The sequence below is a fragment of the Cloeon dipterum genome, chromosome 3, assembly GCF_949628265.1.
Source record: "Cloeon dipterum chromosome 3, ieCloDipt1.1, whole genome shotgun sequence".
Taxonomy (NCBI): domain Eukaryota; kingdom Metazoa; phylum Arthropoda; class Insecta; order Ephemeroptera; family Baetidae; genus Cloeon; species Cloeon dipterum.
The window spans coordinates 9,273,525-9,294,649 of NC_088788.1; the positions used below are offsets into that span (position 1 = coordinate 9,273,525).

Genomic DNA, 21,125 nt, shown 5'->3' on the forward strand with positions numbered 1-21,125 from the left:
CAAATCGTGGGAGAAAATCTGGGTCAAATCGAGTGAGTCTGCCGCCGCGTACGGAATCCGTCTCTTTGAAAGCGAATCTTCTGCGTGAAAAGAAAAGCAGCGCAGCTGTATCGCACACACACAACGAAATAAATTGGCGAAAAGGCGTGGGCTGGCGCCGCTTACGCCATACGCGCGCACACTCGCGAAGAAAGCCTCGTGCGCGCGCGTTAAATAATATTTTATACATTTGGCGTGCGTGAAAGTGGCCAACGTAACAAATATATATAAAAATTATCGCGCTGCACGATCAAATCGGCTGCGGCGGCCGTGCCACAGTTGTCTATTTGCCTTTTGCTCGCGCTGCACACACGAGAGTAAAATTTTCAACGTGCGTCTCTTATCTCTGCTTTACTGCCGTCGATAAGGCTCCGTCGGTGCGCGCCGCGCACCATATAGAGAAATGCTCTCCGGCCGCCGCTCTCGCGAGCGGTTATCTCTTGCTTAATTTCTTTCTCTCACTCGCGTAACCAAATTGCTAGAACTGCATAATTAGATAATTACCCGCCGTCTTTGTTACTTTTTGCATTCGCGAATCAACGTCTTCCCACTCTCATTGTTCGAGGGAAAAAGGCATTTTATTTCAGTTTTTGCGGAAAGCTAATGAGGAAGTTAATATTTTAGTATGTGCGAGGAATGTTTCCTGCTATAGTTTTCATTGTAATTCATAAAAATTCAGCGTAAAATTTGCATATTAAAATCTTGAGTTATATTAGAAAAAATTAAAATGGTTTTGGATTTTCAATTATATTTTTCCTTTCGAACTCTATTTTGCAATGAGAAATTAATTTTCTAAAGGGGTTTTCCTCCTGAAAATAACAATTTTGTTGAAAAATTACTATTTAACCCTCCCGACGGAGCCATTAAATTTATCGCATTAACAAATAAATTAAAATAGAGACCTTTCAACCCTTCTATGCAGATTTTTAAATCACAATTTCGTCCAGATTGGCTGTTGTGTAGGCCCAACCCCGATTTTGGCAAATTCAGCAAAGAATTCGAGTGGTGGCGGGCAGCCTTTTGCGCCGCGAGGATATTAAGCGAAGAGCTGGATGCTGTGCGCATTAAAAATTCCTTTCACAGAGAGAGAGAAGAGGGCGGACGAGCGGGCGGGCGGGCTGCACATAAAATGCAAGCCGCCTTTTGAGATGCACCCGTCATTATTATTATTAAAAGAAGAAGAAGACGAAGAAAATAAGGAGCACATGTCGAGCAAAATGCTGCAGCAGCGGCGAGTGCATTGCTCCCGAGAGCGAGCGGCTCGAGAGAGGTAGTGCATTTTATTAATATCTGCTCTCTCGCGGCGTTTGTCCCAGCGCCAGAATCCTCCACTATATGCACATGAATATGCATCTTGCTCTCGCGTCTATGTGTTTTGTCAGAGCGCCGATGATATCGTAAATTTTATCGCCGCACAGTCGTTAGGCCGCGTGTTTGTGCATGTTTTTCTTGCGCGCTCAAGCACCGCCAATCGCGGGCGGTGAGAAAGGCGCAGAATCCACAACAAAGTGGTCATTTCCCCAGCAGCAGGAGCAAGAGAGATGGAAATTTGGAAAGCGTTTAGCACACAAATTAAAATTTCAAATAAGAATGATAGATATTTAACGAATTAGGCAAAATTAAAATAAAATTATCGCAAATATCCTCCCGCAACTATTAAATTTTAACGACATGCAACTGGGTTTTTGAAGTTAGCATACGAAATAAATATTTTTTTATGAAAGAAATCAGCATTTTATTAAATTTCACAATTGTGTGTTTATAAGTATCATATTAACTGAATTTCATACTTTTTTTGCATAAAAACCATTAAAATAATATATTTACTGGCCGCAAATTGCACTTTATACTAAAGACTTAAAAATTAATAATGCGCATGCTGTTAAACCCCCTTAAAATTCTTACAGGGAAATATTAAATCTAAAATTTAACTTATAAATTTAAGCTTTCACAAGCGCTTGCGTTTTCTCACCCTCAAAAATCACTCAGACCGTTCAAACGGGTCAAAAATGAAAATCAGCGGGGGTCCAGATGTACGATAAAATTGGTTCCCACTGCGCACATCCAAGATGGCGTCTGAATGTGGGAAGCAAAAAGCTCTCTTTGGATTGCCGTACGAGTGTCAAGAGTTTGTTTTTACGATCCAAAAGACACAAGTAGTACAATGTCACAATATGGACGAAAACTTGCTTCTTTTCGCGCATTTTCACGTGACCGTGTTTTTGCGCCACACTCCACCAGACGCCATATCTGCGCGTCGCACAAATCTGGCCCCCGCTGATGAAAATCAGGGTTTTTTGTCTCTGCTGAAGGTTCCAAATTGAGCTATGACGCTGTTTCGCACGTCCCCGTGCAGCATATAACATGCACACGTTTATATAGAGTGATACACGAGGCGAATGCACCAGCAGAAGATATCGATTCTCACTCGACGGGCTGTGCCGCGAGGGTGTTGGTCGGTTGGGCTGCTACTGCTGCTAGGCGGCTGCTGAATGAGCATGCTTTTATGCTTCTTCTCTCTCTCTGATTTTTTCCACGCTCTCTCACACACACTTTTGGCTGGCGGCGCGCTAAAATGGGAAATTTCCATCGAGCAGATTACCGCCCAGAGTGGCATTCCCTTTTGTTTATTTTGGTTTGGACACAAACACACCTTATCTGCGGGCCAAGAAGGCCAGTGGTTCGTGCACCCCGGCAATTTCTGTTTTTCCGGCTCGGGATTATATTAAAAAGGAAGAGAGGCTGAACGGGCGGGATTGATTTCGACCTTCTGGAAGCTGTGCCGGGATTGAAGTTTGGAGGTCGCGAGCGTCAAAACAACTCTGGCGCGTTCTACGCGTTAGGAGAGCGTTGCATTTTTACATTCAAGGCCGAAAAGTCTGCCTGTGATTCACCCAGCAGGCGCAAACAAACAAAAAAGTCGCCGCGACTGCAGCTTTTGCATTTGCCCGAAAAGAGCGCCGAGCTGCACGCGCCCGCGACTCGCCGAATGAGTGAGTGAGTGAGTGAGAGAGAAAAAGATGGTCACATGGCTCGTGATGCAATGCACTTATTAGAGTGCATTATTGACTGCCGACAGCAGACGTGACGAGCAAATCAATGAGCGCCGGAGAGAGCTGCCGAGGGAGCCAACCAACACAGCCAGCGCCTTTTGTCCTCTGCCAGTGGAAAATACTGCTATCGCAGTCGAATTTGCAGCACTGCCCAACTCCCTCGAATAAGTTCAAATCATTCCTAAATTTTATTTTTTATAAAACGTTTTATGAACTAAATTTAAATTTGATCAAAAGGAACTAAAATTATAAGTTTACCCCCATTGCAATTTAACGAAGACAGAAATGTGTGAAATATTAAATTTTTAAAGAGGAACCTTTCAAGATGCTGCATGATAAATTTTATATCTTTTTTTGTGGCCAATTAAAAATTAAATACTAGAATTTTATCTATTATGCAAAACTATTAAACAGTTGTTAAATAATTGTTGTCTAATTCCGCCAAGAAATTTATTTTTTTACTTAACTTCTAAAAATTGTAACTAGTAAACAAATCCTCCGCCTTTTTATCAAACAAACAATTTCCCACTGTTTGCACAGTCAGTTTAGAGTTTCGCGCACCTTCAGCTGATTCGTCGGTGCGTCGCCGGCACAAAAAGAATGATGAATTTTCATCAGCAGGCGCCCGGCACGTGCGGTTTTATATAATAAATTTAATCTCGCGTGAAAATGCGGCGTTCGCACGGTTTTGTGTCATCTCTCGTCGGTTTTAGTTCCTAGAGCCAGCAGTGGCAGCGGCATTACGTCAAATTTATCAGGCAAGCGCGCGGATTTTTATTCACAACTTTCTATTATTATATTGTCGGCAGCAGGTAAAAGGCGCTCCAGCCGGAAATACGTACCTACGTACGTGTGTGTGTGTGTGTGTGTGTGTGTGCGGCAGAGAAAACGCACAGCACATCTCCATCTCGCGAAAGTGTTTTTCCCTCTAAGAGGTTTAATTCTATATAGCCGGCAAAATAGGGAAAATCAGACGGGGTTTTCCTGGGATATCAATGTTGATTTTTAAATGGGTTGATTTTGTAAATATTTTTAAAAATAGAAAAAATAAAGAGAGATGCACAAGCATGTACATGTACGAGAAAAAAAATTAAATATACCACGTTCAAAAAATAATTTTCCGCTCTTTTAAATTGTTTTGACGAGTAAGATCATTTCTTTATCGCTTAAAACATTTTCTGAAATTGTGAGAGTGAAAGAATTGTTTGTGAACCCGGGCTCCACAAGAATAGTTATTTGATCTACATTTTACAACCCCATATAGAGAAATGGGTGCCACTCTCAGCGGGATAACGGGACCGGAGGATGGGGTGTAATTTATATAAATATTGAAATTTGATCGGTGGGAGCGGAGAGGATTCCATTATACCTGCACGGAGCAACCTTTCGGGGTGCCTGGGGGTGGTTGCCGGCTACCTGCCTTGGAAATCAAAAGTATGTATGTATATATCCGAGACGGACATAGTAGTGTGTCTCCGAAAATCGAAGGACCACCGGGGCTGAGTTTGCGGAACTCCAGTTACCTTTAATCGAGCCGGCGGCCGCGTTCCCTGGGGACGGTGAGCCTTCCACTTTGTTCACGGAACTCCACATCTCGAACATTGAGAGTCGATTAGCAGTGATTTGTTAATTTTCGCGTTTTTTTCTCTCGCTACACACACCACATTTTGCACTGAGTCTCGGAAACACTGTTCGTTCGTAAATTACGTTTGGCACCGCGCGCGAGCAGGGCCGATCCAATGCTAGTCTATCCTCAAGAGTCCATGCACGAGCACATACTGTGTTGTCTATGCTGAGGCAGCCGCCTTGTGACACACTTTCGGCGAACGCGGCCGCCCAGCGCACAGATGGCGCTCCGCGGACCGGCTCCCCTTCCCTGCCAGCGGAGGTGGGGGTCGCCTGCCCTGCAGCCGACACCCTCGCCGCCCAGGGTGCGTTCGCGCCCACTCAACGTAGGGTTTTTCCACGCCGAAAGATAATTAAAAGCACAGAATTTAAAATTTTGAAAAACGATGGAGTAATAATTTTTTGTAAATTACCTCTGTGTAATAATGGTTTAGACAAAATTAAGTAAGCTTTTTATTTTCTTAAGAAAACAAAATTAGGAAATTAATTTTTCATTTTGATAAAAATTTTCAATAGTTAAAAAATGTGTAATGTGTTTAGATCATTATCATAATTTCTTAATCTTAACTAGTTAAAAACAGTTCTATCAAAATAAAATTTTTATAGCTAGTGTGCAAATTTAGTTTCACACCAATCGTTAAGAAGCTCCTTTTCGGTTTTTTAAAATTTAATTGTAAGTTTATATAACAGAGAAACGGCATGTTCGATTTCCCAATTAACAGATGCTGGAAGAGTGTGTGCTTCTGGAGTGATTTGTGAGCCTTTTAAACGAGTTACATTATTCAATCAATCTCCGGCTCGAAATGCGTTTTACAATAATCTCTCGAGAACACATGTGCGCTTCGACAACTTGGTAATAAATTCAATATTTCGAAAAGAACCGTTCACTCTTCTGATTTTTTTTTCTCTGCAATCCTTAAGAATGCATTACTGTTTTCTCTTGTTAAAACTTTCCTCTCCTCGTATTATGCTGGGGGCGAGGGTGAGACAAAAAAATCTCTCATTGCATTGACGGAGAGCATTTCGCGTCCAATATAATAATAAAAAAATATCTCAACAAAAAAGCTCTCTGTGTAGCCACTGAAAAAAAAGAACGCGGGGGAGCAGATTGATTTTTCCATCCCTCTCATGCTTATGAATGCAGCCCTCTCCTTTTCCTGCGTCTCATTTACAAAAAAAGGTCTCGGTGCATGGGTGTGGATCGTGGGAGATGCTAACATAACGGTCCGAGAATAATAGAGTGCATCTCTCTCGCCTCCGATCCTGTCGAGGATGCAATTTGCCGCCGCTGCTGCTCCGCTCCAGACGCGCATGAGGCAAACAAAGGATATACATCTCGACTTCCCGCACGCAGGGATGAGAATAGGTTATCCCGTATTTTAAATGAGCTCCCGGCGTGAGAAAGTTATCAAACAGGACCACAAATTAAAGAATAATTATTTAATCTCCTTTTGTTAGAAAATGTGGATTATTCAATAATTGAATTTCAGATTTTGGTCCAATTACTCGAAATATTTTACAGCTACTGCAAACCTTCCTCTTGGTTTTGATTTCTTTTAATTTGCGTTAAAATTATGCGGAGCTGATTTTCTTAGATTTTTTTCTAAATTGACCAGTTGCATAAACCCTTAGTTATTGAAGCCGCCAACAGATGACGCAACCTCAGACTTTCTTAAAAAATTTTGTTTTAATCCGTTTTAAGGCATTTCCGCTGCGATTTCAGACTCAATCTAGCTAAGTTGCTTTTTTTAATTAATTTGCTTTTTTTGACGTGCTGAAAACCAAAATCGGTTCAGCCAATCGCCGTAGAAACGTTGGAAAAGATTTTTTTATTTCAAAAAATAGTTTTTCACGATTCTACTGCGATTGGCTGAACCGATTTTGGTTTTCAGCACGTCAAAAAATAGCAAATTAATTGAAGAATGCACAGTAGCTAGATTGAGTCCGAAATCGCAGCAGAAGTGCCTTAAAATCGAAAGTCTACGGTGGCGCCATCTGTTGGCGGCTTCGAACACTGAGGGTTTATGCAACTGGTGAATTAGAAAAAATATTCAGTTCGTGGCACATCCATTACTCAGTCAGAGGCGAAAAGCAGTCAGTTTTGAGATTTTAAAACGAGACTTTCACCTCGCACGTGCAATTTTGCCGGAATCCGTCCTTTTTCACGATTAATTGCGATGAATCAAGTCGTGTGCAATGGCGAATCTGCGTGCATGCGCGGAAAATTTCTCCAGAATTATTTGCTCACGTACGCTCGCGCGCGCGCGGGCATTTGACAATAAAATAAACATACGCACGGGACAACTTTCATTGCGCCGATCGACACCAGCAATTGCGCAAAGCAAATTTCGGCGACGCTGGAAAAATGGTAATGCTGATCTTCCCATTCGCATTAACTGTTACGACTCGCTAGCGGCTGCGCGCGGCTATCAATTACTCAGCCAGCCGGTATCAATTACCCATGGAAATCAAGCTTTTGAGCGCAGGTGAAAATCCGTACTCTCGCGTTGCGTCACCAGGCCATTACTTTTACCTGCCACCCAATAGCGAACATAACTTTTTTTTAAATTTTGGGTTTTTGTGAGGATGACATAATATATGACTGGTGGTTTAGAAACAATAGATGTTGTATATATATATAGACTTTCTAGGGATTATCCTCTGAGAACCAATTTTCATGGTCCATTTTAAAGCCATTCAGGAGTTTTACTTTTCTGGGAAGTGAAAAAAGAAAGAGTGCCCAGACAATCAATTCTATGCTAAAGGTTGCGATCTTTTTCCCTTTCTTGCCTGTCGTAAATACGTTAGCTTTTTTAACCGTGTTAGAAACGCGCGGAAAAAGGAGATTAAAGCGCTTTGTAAAATCACCGCCGTGCAGACTTGGCGGGAGGGGAAGGGACGGTTGGCCAGGTTCGCTCAGGTAGTGAGGAGTGAGGTAGACCTGAGCTGGCTGCTTCGCTCGCGGCGGTCCCGTTACAGAGGCAAAGACCGCGCGTAGCCCACTGACTGAGTGACTGACTCCGATCCGAAGCCAAAGTTAAAAGGAGGGGAGGCACATGCACACCTGATTAGCACTCTTCGCATGCCTAATTACCAGATTACGTACACATGCACGTCTCTGTACTTGCTCAGTCACAAGTCTATTTCGGTTACGACTGCGCAAGGAAATCGCAATGTATTGAGAAGTTAATCTATCAAAAATTAATTGTTTTTTAACCTGTAACCTTTCCCCTATTAGATTTCATATGAAGCGTCACCTTGCCCCTTTTATGGTAGTATTACATTGAAATTTTTTGGATTTGTTGGTGGAACAGTCGAAATATTTGTAAATATAATAAAAAAAATGTAACAGGCGAAATAAAAATATTAAAGTCTTCAAAATAATAGTATTGAAAAAATTATTCTACTAAATATTTAACATTTTTAATATATTGAAAGTGTCTAAGACCTTTTCTAGGGCTTATAAGGATTATTTTAGTTTGTAACAGTTTTTAATAAAAAAATTAGACATTACAATAAATTGTAATTTAAACTCTCTTGCCGTTTTAAGAGCAATTTCTCGTTTATTTAACACTTTTATTTTTGTCTGCTAGCCCATTCACTTAGCGGAAGCGATTTGGTCAAAGTGCAAACAGGTTTTGGTCGATTTTGGCCGCGGCATGAGTCCGCGTGTTACAACACCCGACATGGTGGTGCAGGCTGGATTCCGTGAAAGAGATGACGGACAGGCACGCAGCCAAAAAAAGTGAAGGGAGCCGTCGGCCAAAAATTGCGAAATTTGCTCGCTTCGATGTCTCGTGCGTCGAAAATTCCGACTCGCGGAAAAAATCGAGGAAGAGGGCTGTATCATTGCCAATTAATCGAAACAAAGCGGCCTTTTTCTATTCTCATCGACGGTTAAACGCGCGAAACACGACTCGCATCCTCTCTTGGCCAACCGATTATATTCTTCCTCTCGCAGGATGTATGCGCATTTTCTTTTTCAACGCTAATTGTTGCTTTGCATAAAGCACGCCGGCAATTTCCCTCCGCTTTCAGTCACCGCCGCCGAACAATGGACACTCTATTGAAATTATGTTCACCTTTTTCCTATTACCTTAATGCATGCAATTCCATTTGCCATGCAATAAATATCAATTCCATTCTTTTGTTTCGTGAAAATGGCAAATTATTCGATTTTAACTCGCAATTACGATCGTGTTTTTTTCAATCAGCATAGTTTGAAGAGTTTCACTGGAATTTTTACTTTTCAATGCTGGATTCGGAAAAGCGTATTGCGAGCGATCCAGTTGAGAGTCGTCGGGATATTGCCTAATCACTTGTATAACAGCGAAAAAAAGAACTCTTCCCCATATGGCGGCGCGAATATAATGAACGCCGAAGAGAAAGTGCGGCTGCGAGTCGGCTGAAAACGCAAAAGCAGTTCTGCTGGCCGGGGGAAAGGCAGCTTTTCAATCGCAGCCGCACATTAATTCAATTGCTTTTCCATTTTATCCGTTCCCGACTTGATTAATCGTTCTGAGAAATGCATGCAAAAACACCGGTGTGCGCAACATGATGAGTTTCTTCTTCATCGCTCGACTTATTTGTTTGCATAATTCCACGCGGAAATAATTTCTGAATAACTGATAATTTAAAATTCATTGAAAATTTATTTAAAAAATTGTTTTAGACACCCTCTTGATAAGATAAAGCTCTCAACAGCAGCGCCTCTCACAGTAGGAAGGAGAGTATAGGCACTAATATATTAAAAAATAAATAATTGCTTGCTCTTACTATTGTCCTCCAGAGGAGTTAGAGGCATTACCCTAGAAGTGGTTCTGGGTCTTGTTTTAATTGAATTTATAGGTAGTTAACCAACAAAAATTAGGAAATTTACAAATTGAACACCAGTTAAATTTGTACAACACATGCAATTTATCATATATTACAAAATTCTTAAGTGTTTCCCCAGAATTTAGTAACATGATAAATTACATGTGTTGTACACCTTTGTTGTCTAATAAATATAACGATAAAAAAGACATAATTTCATAAATTGATTTCACTACTTAACCTTCGACTCGGTAAATTGTGTCTTGTCCATTTTTATATAAACGAATTAAGTGAGACAATAGAAGTTGAAGCAACTTTACGCCCTGCTCGTAAGACTTATGTTTCAAAAATAGAAATCCGTCAACTTATGGACAAGATCGAAGCTGACTAAGTACACATACATAGAGAATCGATAAATTTCAGCGAGAGTCTGCTGAAAAGGAGTTTATGCATACTCACACGTTTACAAACGCATTGTTGTCGGTGCGCATGCAATTAATTGCAACAATGGCTGACGCGTCGTAGTCTCACTCACCTGAAACAAAAAGGAAAACATTTAATGCCGGACGGAGAGTCTCTCTCGCGACACACTTTACGTATTAGACTAAACAATGTTCGTTGCAAAATGCGCGAGTGTGATGAAAACGAAAACGAAATCGAAAGAATGGAGAAAATATGAGAATAAAAGAGCTAAGCAGATATTATCGAGGTCACCGTGCCATTTTTTCGTCGCTCTGCTTGGGTTGGGTTGTTGACGGGCATTTTTTTTATTAAATAATAAAACACGTCAATTAAGCGCGAACGAGATTATTTTGACTATAGCATTCAACGAGTAAGTGATCTTCTGCGCATTATCTTTTGTCGTTAGAAACATAATCTTTGTTTGTTTTGTTTCTGCCGATTGCCCAATAATTCAACAATCTCAAACTGTATATATTTGATCTTGAGAATGAATGAATTGAAATGTACACAACACCTTTTTATCTCTGGAAGCAATCTTATTTTGGTTTTAAAATTACAATGATCATGATTAGCTCATTTTGAAAAAGAAATAAATACGATTTAAAGGACTAAATTTATGCTCAAGAAGAACTTCTTCATTTCCAAACGTGCGTTTAAATTTTTAGGTCTTTAACAAGGAAAATCTTCAATATTTTAGGTAAAATTAAAAAAGTTGCCAAAATATTTTTTTAAAAAAAATTGGCCAAGCTGCAAAATAAGCATTATAATTTCCATTGCTGTAAAAATGCGTAATAGAACTAGTTCTTAAGATAGGTCAGTTTTCTTGCACACTCAATTTTTCCTCATATTTTCACGTTCATAAGAAGTGCTCTAGCTTTTGCCCTTGAAACTTGGAACTCACTCTCTGCCACATAATATCAAATGGCTTTAAGTTTATGGATTAAATAATAATACTTTTAATAGCACCCTGGTGTGGATACATGTCAGAAAAGCAGTAAAACTGATTATTTAGAGATCTTCCCTGTTCCAAATTTTTAAAAAATTGTCTTTCACATTTTACTATGCTTTCAAAGTTGAAATAAAATTGTTTTTTATGTAAAATATTAAAAAATCATCTTGTAATTAAAAATTATAATTACTTTAATGTGTGGCTAATGCTGAAATAATAAATAATATACTTAAAACCTGATTGATCTTTAAAGATTTTTTTACTGTTTAAATTCTGCACAACCCAAATTAATGGAAAAATGTGATTTGCATCCTTGATATTTGTCTTAATTTTGAACATTTGAAATTCTATAAATTATCATTAAGCTCCCTTGCCAGTAAATTAGCACCATTTTAAATTTTAATTTCCAATCCATTCAAGAAAAGTCCCACTGGCGGCTTTAGTATAATATGATGAGTGTGTGTGTTAATACTACACGGCAAGTTTGGAATTCATTGAAGAAAAGCGGCGCGGAAAGTTTCGCGTTTGATGCGTGACCCATTCATGGCAAGTGCATAAACAGCACTGCTGTTATAGTTTCGCGTTCAACTTTTCCGCTCGATACGCGATTTAGTCCCGTGGTCGGCCCAGCAACAACAGCAAGTCAAGCGCCGTGCATCGGCCTGCGTCACTGCCCGTCAGATGGCACCACTGCTTTGCCGCAAGTCACGAGAGCTATTTTTAAAGGAGAACAATAAGAAAAAGAAAGAAAATCACCGCTAAGTATAAGCGCACACACTGTGATCAGAAATTGAATTGAGTTTCCCTTGGCAGAGGTTACAGCCGAGAGGATGCATGGGACATCCGACTCGATTGTGATGTGTGCCGCGCGTAAATTCAAGAATTTGATTTTTAAATAATGCCATTCATTATTCAAATGGTGCCGACTTAAACGCGAAGAGGCAGTACTTTGCGCTTCTCGCTCCGTGCACGCCAACCAAGAAGAGAGAAGAGCAGAGAGGGTTCAATAAACGACCTAGGGGTCACGTGATCATCCCCGCTGACGTCACGGCGGAACATCTCCTCTCGCGCGAGTGAATTATTATCGCACTTTGCGCACAGTTATATATATATGATAGAGATTCTCTTAATTGATTTGTTCTCCGTGTCTTGGCAGCACGGATTGCGAATTATCATTGTTGACCAGCTGACGAGGAAAATAAAATTACTACAGATAGCCAGAGAAGCCATACAATGCCAATCGATGCATCCAGATAAATGCATTTTATTGGCAGGAATTTTATTAAAGGAAAATTCCGAGTGTTTTAGGAATAAAAAATATAATTGTTGGTGAATTTCCTGCAGCGAATTTAAATAAACGAAATTCTTCCCGCCAAAAATGGCCAGGAACCCATTTTCTAGAAGCAATCAGAACATTTCAAAAAATTCGCAACGTTTTCCCCACCATTAAAAATCACGTTCGCAGAAAAATCGCCGTTATCAGGGGACTCGATGCCGGAGCTTAGCCAAAACGCCGCATTCGCATTTGGTCACCCATCCGCGTGCATCAATTAATTTTTCGCAGTGTGGCGTGGTGGGCGTGGCCGGGATGCAGGTCTGGAGTGCATAAAATCGCGGTTGCTGGCCTTGCAAGGACACGTCACGCGCGCGGAATGGGCTTAGTTAGCGGAAGCCGGTGTTTATCAGGCAGGCAGGGTTCGTCGACCCTCGGCGAGCACGTGGAGCGGGCCGTCAGCTGACGGCGAGCGAGTTCGAGCCGGCGCTGGCAGATGGCGCTAGCAACTAGCGGCTCTCGCAGCCAGCTGACCGTGCTGCGTGCTGTTTTAACGGGATCGGAGAAGACAACATCGCCGCACTGACTTACAGCCGCCACTGTCTAGGATTCTAGAGTGCGTTGAACCCGGCCTTACGTTAGTTAGTTGTTAGTCACACGAGTTATGAGCAGCATAATACCCACGCGGCCCAGTGTATTCCTTGCCGCATGCTATACGGTACTCTCCGCAAGAGTAAATACGCCGCTGAACACCCGTTTTTTATCTGGAAGCAAGCCTCTTCTGTGCTTTAACTCCATTCTCTTGCCCCTGGCCAGTCTTACCTAATTATTTGTAACTTTTGCCAGGAATATTCAACAAATTAATTAATGGTAAATTAGGACTGTATTTTAATCAAGACTTCCTTAAAAATTAAAATAAATTAACCCCAGATTGGTTTCAAGTATTATTATTTTTTTAAATTATACAAAAACCATTTTTGCAAAAATTTAAATAGAATAAAATCCCATCTTTCAACCAGATGCCTATAAAAAATAAAATAAACAGTAAAATACATCATTTCCGAGTTAGCAACTCCATTCAACACCTGCTGTAAATTTGACGTTTCAATCGCTTTGGAATTAACAGTTGCTGACAAAGAGGCACAGCATAGAGCACAAACGCCCAATCTGGCTGTTGTCACACACAGACAACGCGCTTTTGATTCGATTTATGTCACGCACGTCCATCAAATGCAAACGCCAGCTAATCTGAGCACGGCGAAGCAGCTGCGTTATCTTTCTCGCACAGAACATCAGACGCCAATCTGTCGTCTGACACTCTGTTAATTGCAACGTGGGACTCCTTTTAAAGACGTGCGAAATTACAGAACGAGAGAGAGAGATCCCTTGCTGGCATATATCAATTTCCGAAACTAAAAATATTGCAAAATCATCATTCAGATCAGATTTTATTACTTAATTCTGACAAAAATAAAGGGAAAATTAAAGTTGCAAATTTAAAGGGGTGTGCATGTGCCAGCGGGGTCCAGATGTGCGATAAAATTGGTTCCCACTGCGCAGATCCAAGATGGCGTCTGAACGTGGGAAACAAAAAGCTCTATTTAGATTTCCGTAGGACTGTGAAGAGTTTGTTTTTACGATCCAAAAGACACAATTAGTTAAGAGTAATGCAAATTATGTCACAATATTGACGAAAACTTGCTTCTTTTCGTGCATTTTCACGTCACCATTTTTTCGCGCCATGCTCCAAAGGACGCCATATCTGCGCGTCGCACAAATCTAGACCCCGCTGTTATGTGCTTTTTTCTGCACCGTTTGTTAAAAAATGTATTAATCTACTGATTAAATTTTTAATTAAATAAAAAATAATTTTTTCGGCGAGCAAATTACTTATTTCTAAAATGCATACGATTTTAACCCTTTCAAATCGAACATTTTGATTTAAAAATCCTACATTGAAAATAATTACAGCGCTATGTAAAGAACAATAATTTAAATGGAACCCACGTGCTAACTGTGAAGGCAAGAAATTAAGGATATCTAGAATCTGCGTGCTCATCTAAATTCGCAGAGGAACTTAGCTTATCTCCACTCTCCGCATTTCTGCAATTCGCACGCGTGTCTGCTGCATTATTCATGTGCAAATTCGATTTTGTTGCGCCTAGCGCATAGATTTTGCATTCGTCGACGGACGATAGGTAACGGTGCCGAAATGGAAACAATTAAAACGCGTTCCGTTAGCCTTGCAAACACACACACACAGATCGCTGTTCGTTTGTTTACGCGAGCGAGCGAGCGTGTGTGTGTGTGTGCAATTTGCACCGACATCACCGCAGCGCAGATAAGCCTCTTTCTAATGCACTCTCGCGGCGGGTGCGTGTTTGCTTTTTTGCATCCTGTCCGTCGATCAAACACACACTGCTGCGCTGCTGCATCTCGCGTCGCAGCTTTGTTCCACCGCACCGTTTTAATTGCTTTCGCTCAATTAACGGACGTGCAATCCTGCTGCTGCACAAAGACACACGGCTTGCGTGATTGCACACGGCAGCGATTACTACTAATGCGCGCGCGGCGGAAGGGATTCATTAGTGGATATTGCTGAACTAATGGCCATCTTAGTAGATTATTTTCTAAGAAAAAAAAATCGGAAATGTCTATTAACGGTCGCAAATTGGGTTTAACAGGGAAATCATTGAACCAGTTAAATTAAAAAGGCATTAATTGATTGTAAATATTTGTTTTAGAAAATCCTGATGGTTTTTAAATCATTTTATTTAAAATCTCTTTTTTGGATTTTAGAAAAAACTTTTTTTTTAAATATACTTGAGGTTTTTGGAGCAACACTCCTTGGTTTTTGGTAAATTTCTAATAAACTCCTCTTCCGGTTTGTATAATCTGCTGTTTCGTAAAAAAAATCCGATCGTTTAAGTAGAAAATCCTGCAGTGTATACCATGCTTTGGCGGGTGTCATTTAAGTGTCTTGCAGAAATTGTCCTACGATACTCTGCGATGTTTTGGAAAGTGTCCTAGCATTTCTCTGTATTCAATCATTCATCATTACCGTTTTATTTGCAAACAGACCATCTGCAGAAGAGTGCAAACAGAACGACTTACAAAACTGTTTAAGAAGAATGAGAGGCCATTCAAAAAATTGTCACGTGCTCCTGGCAAATGTTTCATATTTATCTGACTGATCTGATATTAAAGATCGTCTTTGACGAAGTTTCTGAGCACACCAATCGATTCTTGAGGGTCGAATTAGGTAAAGTGGATATTTTTTTTCCGACCAAAAAGTTCTACTTTTGCTACTCACGTCGCTCTGGTCTTTTTGGTCGGAAAAATATCCACTTTATTTAATTCGACCCTCAAGAATCGATTGGTGTTCTCAAAAACTTCGTCAAATACGTCTTTAAAAAATAAATAATGTTATCTATCACAAAAATATATTTTTCCCATTTTAAGATTCTTTCAGATGGGACCTTGTAGGACACTGTCCAGTAGGCACTTTGGCTTGCAACTGAAAGTAGTACTCCAATAACCAAAAGGGGGATTTTTTGTGAGACCTGCTGTCACAAAAAATAAAATCAATCAATCAATCAAAATTTTAAATGCAATTATTATCTCAAAGGATTATAGAACAGAAGAAGAATTATTCTATAAGCTTTTTGTTAGTGAACATAAGTGTACAGTTATTTAAATCTTCTTTGCTCATTCACGCACTTAAGAAGTGCACGTGAGGAGCTTTCGACAATTAATAATGGGCGAGATGCAAACTGATACGTTTGGCAAACTCAGACTGCGAGCAAAAAGCGCCAACTCATTGAGCCCGGCATCTCTGTATATATCTCTCTGTGCTGGGGAGAAAAATGAAATATTCATGGCGCACACAAAAGCAGAGAGAGAAAGAAGCAGAAGAAAGAGACGATCTGTTCGCGAGATAAAAAAAATCGCGCTGACAGCGTTGTTGGCTGGGTGCATGCGCTGAAACAAAGTGTCATCTGACTGAGTTCTCCTTTAATTCGGCGCTGCCGCGAAACTATTTATCCAGCGATCGTGTAATGGCGTGTTATCGCGCACGACTCTCTTTTTGCCTGCGCACGATTATATTCGCTGTGCAGAAAGAGCGCAGCTATATAACTAGCTACATAGCCACGATTAAACGAGCATATTATTTTTAAAAGATGATCACATCTAGCGTTTACCGTACGCCGATTTGCCTGGCTGCCTCTTTTCTTCCTTTCTGTTCTTTTGATGGATTCAACACGACGAGTGGGTGCACCACAGGCTCGGCCCAAGGCAAAAATCATTGCTGGACGTGTGTATATCTTGTTGTTGCCGAGTGGGAAATCGAATTAACATTCCGTGGGACGCAGCTGATCGCTGCCAACCACCACGTTTTATCCACGTACGCTGCATATTGCGCAAAAATTTGTATGAATAATTGTATTTTATGTTTATTGCTTGCGAGAGAAGCGAGCTTTAATTTAAACTCGCTCTGTAAGTTGAGAGCTGGAGAAACAATTTAAAATTATTATTTACCGTTTCAATTCATTGCAAACTGGAAGGGAAGGAATTCTTTTTTAAAACACCTGGTTAACAATCTTCTTAAAATCATCTCATTTATTTAAGCATCGAATGAATTTAATTTTTGTCGAGAAAAAATGATGTTATGTACTGAGAATAAATTACTATTTTATTTCTAGTGCACTTCGAATCCAATCTAATGGCCGTATAAACCACACAAAGAAAATTCCCGGCGCCATTATTCTCCTATTCCGTTCGGGGCGTGAAAAGAGACGCCCGGGCTAAAGCAATTTTTACAGAATGTTTACCAATCATCATAAGAAGGGAGGCGAGAGATCAATTTCTCTCTCACAGCAAAGTCGGCGTCTCGGCGGCAGAGTTCAGGGGCGTGAAACATATTATATTTCTCGGTGGTGGAAATCTGTTGTTTATGAAAGAGTGTTGGAAGAGCAAAAAATGACAAAAATTAAATTGCATTGCTTTTTTATTTGTGTTTTTGTTTTAAATACTTTTTAATTTTCAAGAACTGCAGCTAGTGCATTAAAAATCAGTTCTCAACCAACAGATTTTCCCCCTCTCTTTCCAAATTTACTTCTGGACTCTTTCGATTTCTTTTAGTATCGGGGGATGAACCCTGCTTTTCCCAACAAACATAAACTTTTGAATCCAAGATAAATCTCAGTGAAACCCCTCACATTGTGACATTCAGGACCCCAAATCCCCAATCAGCAAGCAGAAAAGCCAAAAACTGCCCTTTATACCCACTAGAGGCGCTGCATTCGCTACAAGGGGTGCAAACCGGCGCGAACGCGTGCGAATTTCTCCACTTTCCAGAGCAGGCTCGTGTGTGCGTGCGGTGTGTTTAATGATCACGTTGGTTCACGCCCCTACTCGTGGGGTGTTCGTCTTTTAATATGGAGCGCAAGTTGGCGGCGTGGAATGCATTTATACGCGCGGTGGAGGCAGCACAGCACACGATGAAAGGGTTGTTATTAGCGAGGCGGCGGCTGGGCCGGGTGGGTCGTCGCGTCGTCGGTTGCCGGGCGCTGCGAGGCTGCAAAGCCGCCCGTGAGAGGCATAATGGAGTCGCAGGCCTAAAAAGAGCCCAGCAGCTGTCACACACGTTAGTTAAATGCAGCTCGGCTGGCTGCCGATCGATGCGCCGAGCCGAGTGCATCCACTGCTGGGCGCGCGCTGCACCCGGACTTGGCTGCACTCCACTCGTCGGTCTCCCTCTCGCTCTCGCGTGACGTCACACCCCACAGCCCAAAGTGCATCCCCGGCGAACGGCGCAATTTCGGCCTCCAGCTCGATAGAGTCGCAAATTGTACGTGTTGTGCAGCCGTTTCGGCTCACACTCAAGGTTCAAGCAGGAAAAACGCGGTTGTGTTTCTTCAGTTGGAAAATATTTTAAATTTAGAACGAGGGAGTTTTATGAAAAATGAAGGGTGACTCTGGACTTGACAATTTGCAACGCACAATTTTTTAAATACCTGTTCTATTCAGTAATTTTTATGTAATCAATTGCAAAGGAATTTATTATTTAATAAATTGGTCGTCTCTGACACAATAAATTCCAGCGGGGCCAGATGTGCGATAAAATTGGTTCCCACTGCGCAGATCCAAGATGGCCTCTGAATGTGGGAAACAAAAAGCTCTCTTTGGATTGCCGTACGAGTGTCAAGAGTTTGTTTTTACGATCCCAAAGACACAATTAGTTCAAGTAATGCAAATTATGTCTCAATATTGACCAAAACCTATTTTCGCGTGACCGTTTTTCCGCTCCATACTCCACCGGACGCCATATGTGCGCATCGCACGAATCCGGCCCCCGCTGATAAATTCATGATTGCGACAGTTGATTTCGTGAAAACATTGTAAAAATGTGGTTATTATTGCGAAACCTGATGGTGATTCTGATTTAAAAACAAGAACAAAGAAATCTTCAGCTTTTAACAAAGCGTTTTAGCTCGTAAAAATAAAAAGAATCCTAAAAAAAAGACTTTTCCTAGGAGCCTCTATAATTTTAAAGCAAAATTTGTTTAATTTAAGATATTTTCTAACTAAATTAAAAATAAGAAACTCTAAATTCCCCACCGCAGTTCTGGATAAATCAAGTTTCATTATTTTAAGGCACCTTTATACATTTCAATAATTCTATTAATATTAAAAACTTACACTAAAATAGAACAGGCTCATTGTTCTATTCTGGTAATGATTTAAAGTGGAATGATACTGGGCAACAATTGAGAATTATTTAAATTGTTGGATGCCTTAAACAATTGATCGATAAACAATTTGTTCAACAATTTGCAATAATAAAAATGACCTTCCTACAGTAAAAATTCAAATTTTGCCAATTTTCTCCAAAATGTACAGTGCTTGACCATATTTTCTTGGCATATTCCGATTCCTCTCGTCGAGATCCGTCCAACGGTGTATGCAACTTATTGGGGAAACTCTTGGTTTGAAATTAAATTGGATTTCGAGTAAGGAGACAGCCATTACCATTTGAAAAGCACGCTAACTTTGCAGCCAATTTTCTCAAAAAATTACAGTGCTTCTTAGGTCAATTTAGGCGTTAACTCAATCCTAGGGGACGAGTTTATGCATTGGCCACAAGCATTTTCCAGGCTTTTCCAGTATCATTCCTCTTAAAAATGAAAAAAGCTTGGGTAAAAATATATTGGATGTTGTGTTGCTAACTGAGTCTGCAGCACGGAAACAATCGCTGAGAATACACGTGAGTCCGTCCTTGTATACAGCTTATGCATTGTTGGCCCTGACAATTGTACTCGCACAATTATTAGATTCTATACACTATTTGATGGCGGACAATGACGTCATTTTTGTGACGCAACGACTCTTTGGCGTTTGTTTGTCTTCGACCCTACTTACATTGTACAACTCGGCAGCGAGCTGAACTTAAAATAAAACTGGGTTAAAAATACGAGTATTTCAAATCCTTCCTAATTAGTTACAAGGAATTTTAATTAATTATTAAGCTGATTTAGCAATTAATCCGTGTAGCGGGGAATATAACTTTATTTTCCTGTTCTTCCACGAGGAATGCAAATTCCCCATTATTTTTTTGCGCTTTTCCACTGGTATTCCATCGGAGCTAAATCTCCTATTTCACTCATTAGCGGCAAACGCTGCGTTCCCAAGGTATAGAAACGAGAAAAAGAGAGAGACGAGTTAGCCCCAAGGGAAATTGCAGCTTTGCGTCCTGCGGAGCTGAAAAAAAGAACACTCTGCTGCTGACGAGAGTTATCTTGTGTATTCAATCTCATTAGTTCGAGCGCCAGAGAGAAAGAGGAATGATAATTGCCGTGCGGTGCATCGTGACTAGAAATTGCAATATGCTTAACTGCACTTCCGGTGTCCGTGTGTGTGCTCTCTGGCTGCATATAAAACTCTAATTTATTCATTGCGGCTTCGAAGCACTTTATCTACGCCTCCCTTCTACGCGCGTAGGTGTCGGAATTTCGTTTGAATAAAAAATGAAATTGCTACATGGGATGTGGGGTTACATCCGGCTTGCAATAGTAATATTCTATTTCAAAGCCAAAATTTAAATTTAAATTGAGGATTGATACTAAAAAGTGAATAAACTCTAGAAAATCATCGTTGGAAAATTATAAAATATTTTCTAAGGGTTGGTTCACAGTCGAAATTGTTTCAAGTAGCAAAATTAGCATGCTTTTCAATAAAAGGTGGGGACTCCCTACTTGAAATTTAAATTAATTTCACAACAAAGAGTATCCCCAAAAAATGCCATACACCGTTGGCGAGAGGAATCGAAAACTGCCAAGAAAATACGGGTAAAATATGAATTTTAATTACTGCACATAGTAGACAAACTAGTTTTTCGAATTTTTAGATCTAAATCTAGTGAAATTTTGAATGCGATGAGTCATGGCCCGAAGTTTTCCCGTTTCGGACGCCTTTTTCGGTGCAAAGAAGGCGTAATGGAAGCTTTTGTTTGCTCAGCGAGTAGATGTGAGCGCGCACGACAATAAAAGCAGAGAGCTGCTTTTTGCCAATAACGCCGCCACCGCTGCCACCGCCCGAGTGTGTATTGGAAAAGCTGTCAGACCCCAGAGATTTTCGCGCTGCTTTATCAAGCAAGACGCTCGCTCGCGCGCGCGGTGCACATTATTTTGTGTGTGTGCACTGCATGATCAGCACGAGCATGGTGGCGATAGAGTGACTCGGGACAACTACTTTTCCCCACTGAATGCCAAGAAAAGGATGGCGAATTTTCTTTTCTCTTTGCTGTTTCAAACTAATGTTGTCTGGGCTTTTTTTCGGGGATGTTCTAAGTGACCTTCAGCCCGGTAGCAGCGTAACATTTTAAATATAAATAAGTATTTTAATTTTT

General features: G+C 40.7%; 1 protein-coding gene across 3 annotated transcripts in view; it reads right to left on the minus strand.

The window, feature by feature from the left end:
* Hr3 (Hormone receptor 3) overlaps window positions 1-21,125 on the minus strand; it is an 80,281-nt gene that overhangs the window by 36,779 nt on the left and 22,377 nt on the right. Inside the window, exon 1 of one of the 3 annotated variants that reach the window (XM_065486350.1) lies at window positions 4,616-4,863. The exons of the other annotated variants lie outside the window; for them this stretch is intronic. Coding sequence (XP_065342422.1) covers window positions 4,616-4,694 — 79 coding nt within the window. The 5' untranslated portion in view covers window positions 4,695-4,863. Of the gene's footprint in view, window positions 1-4,615; window positions 4,864-21,125 lie in introns of those variants that run through there. 3 annotated transcript variants of the gene reach the window in all.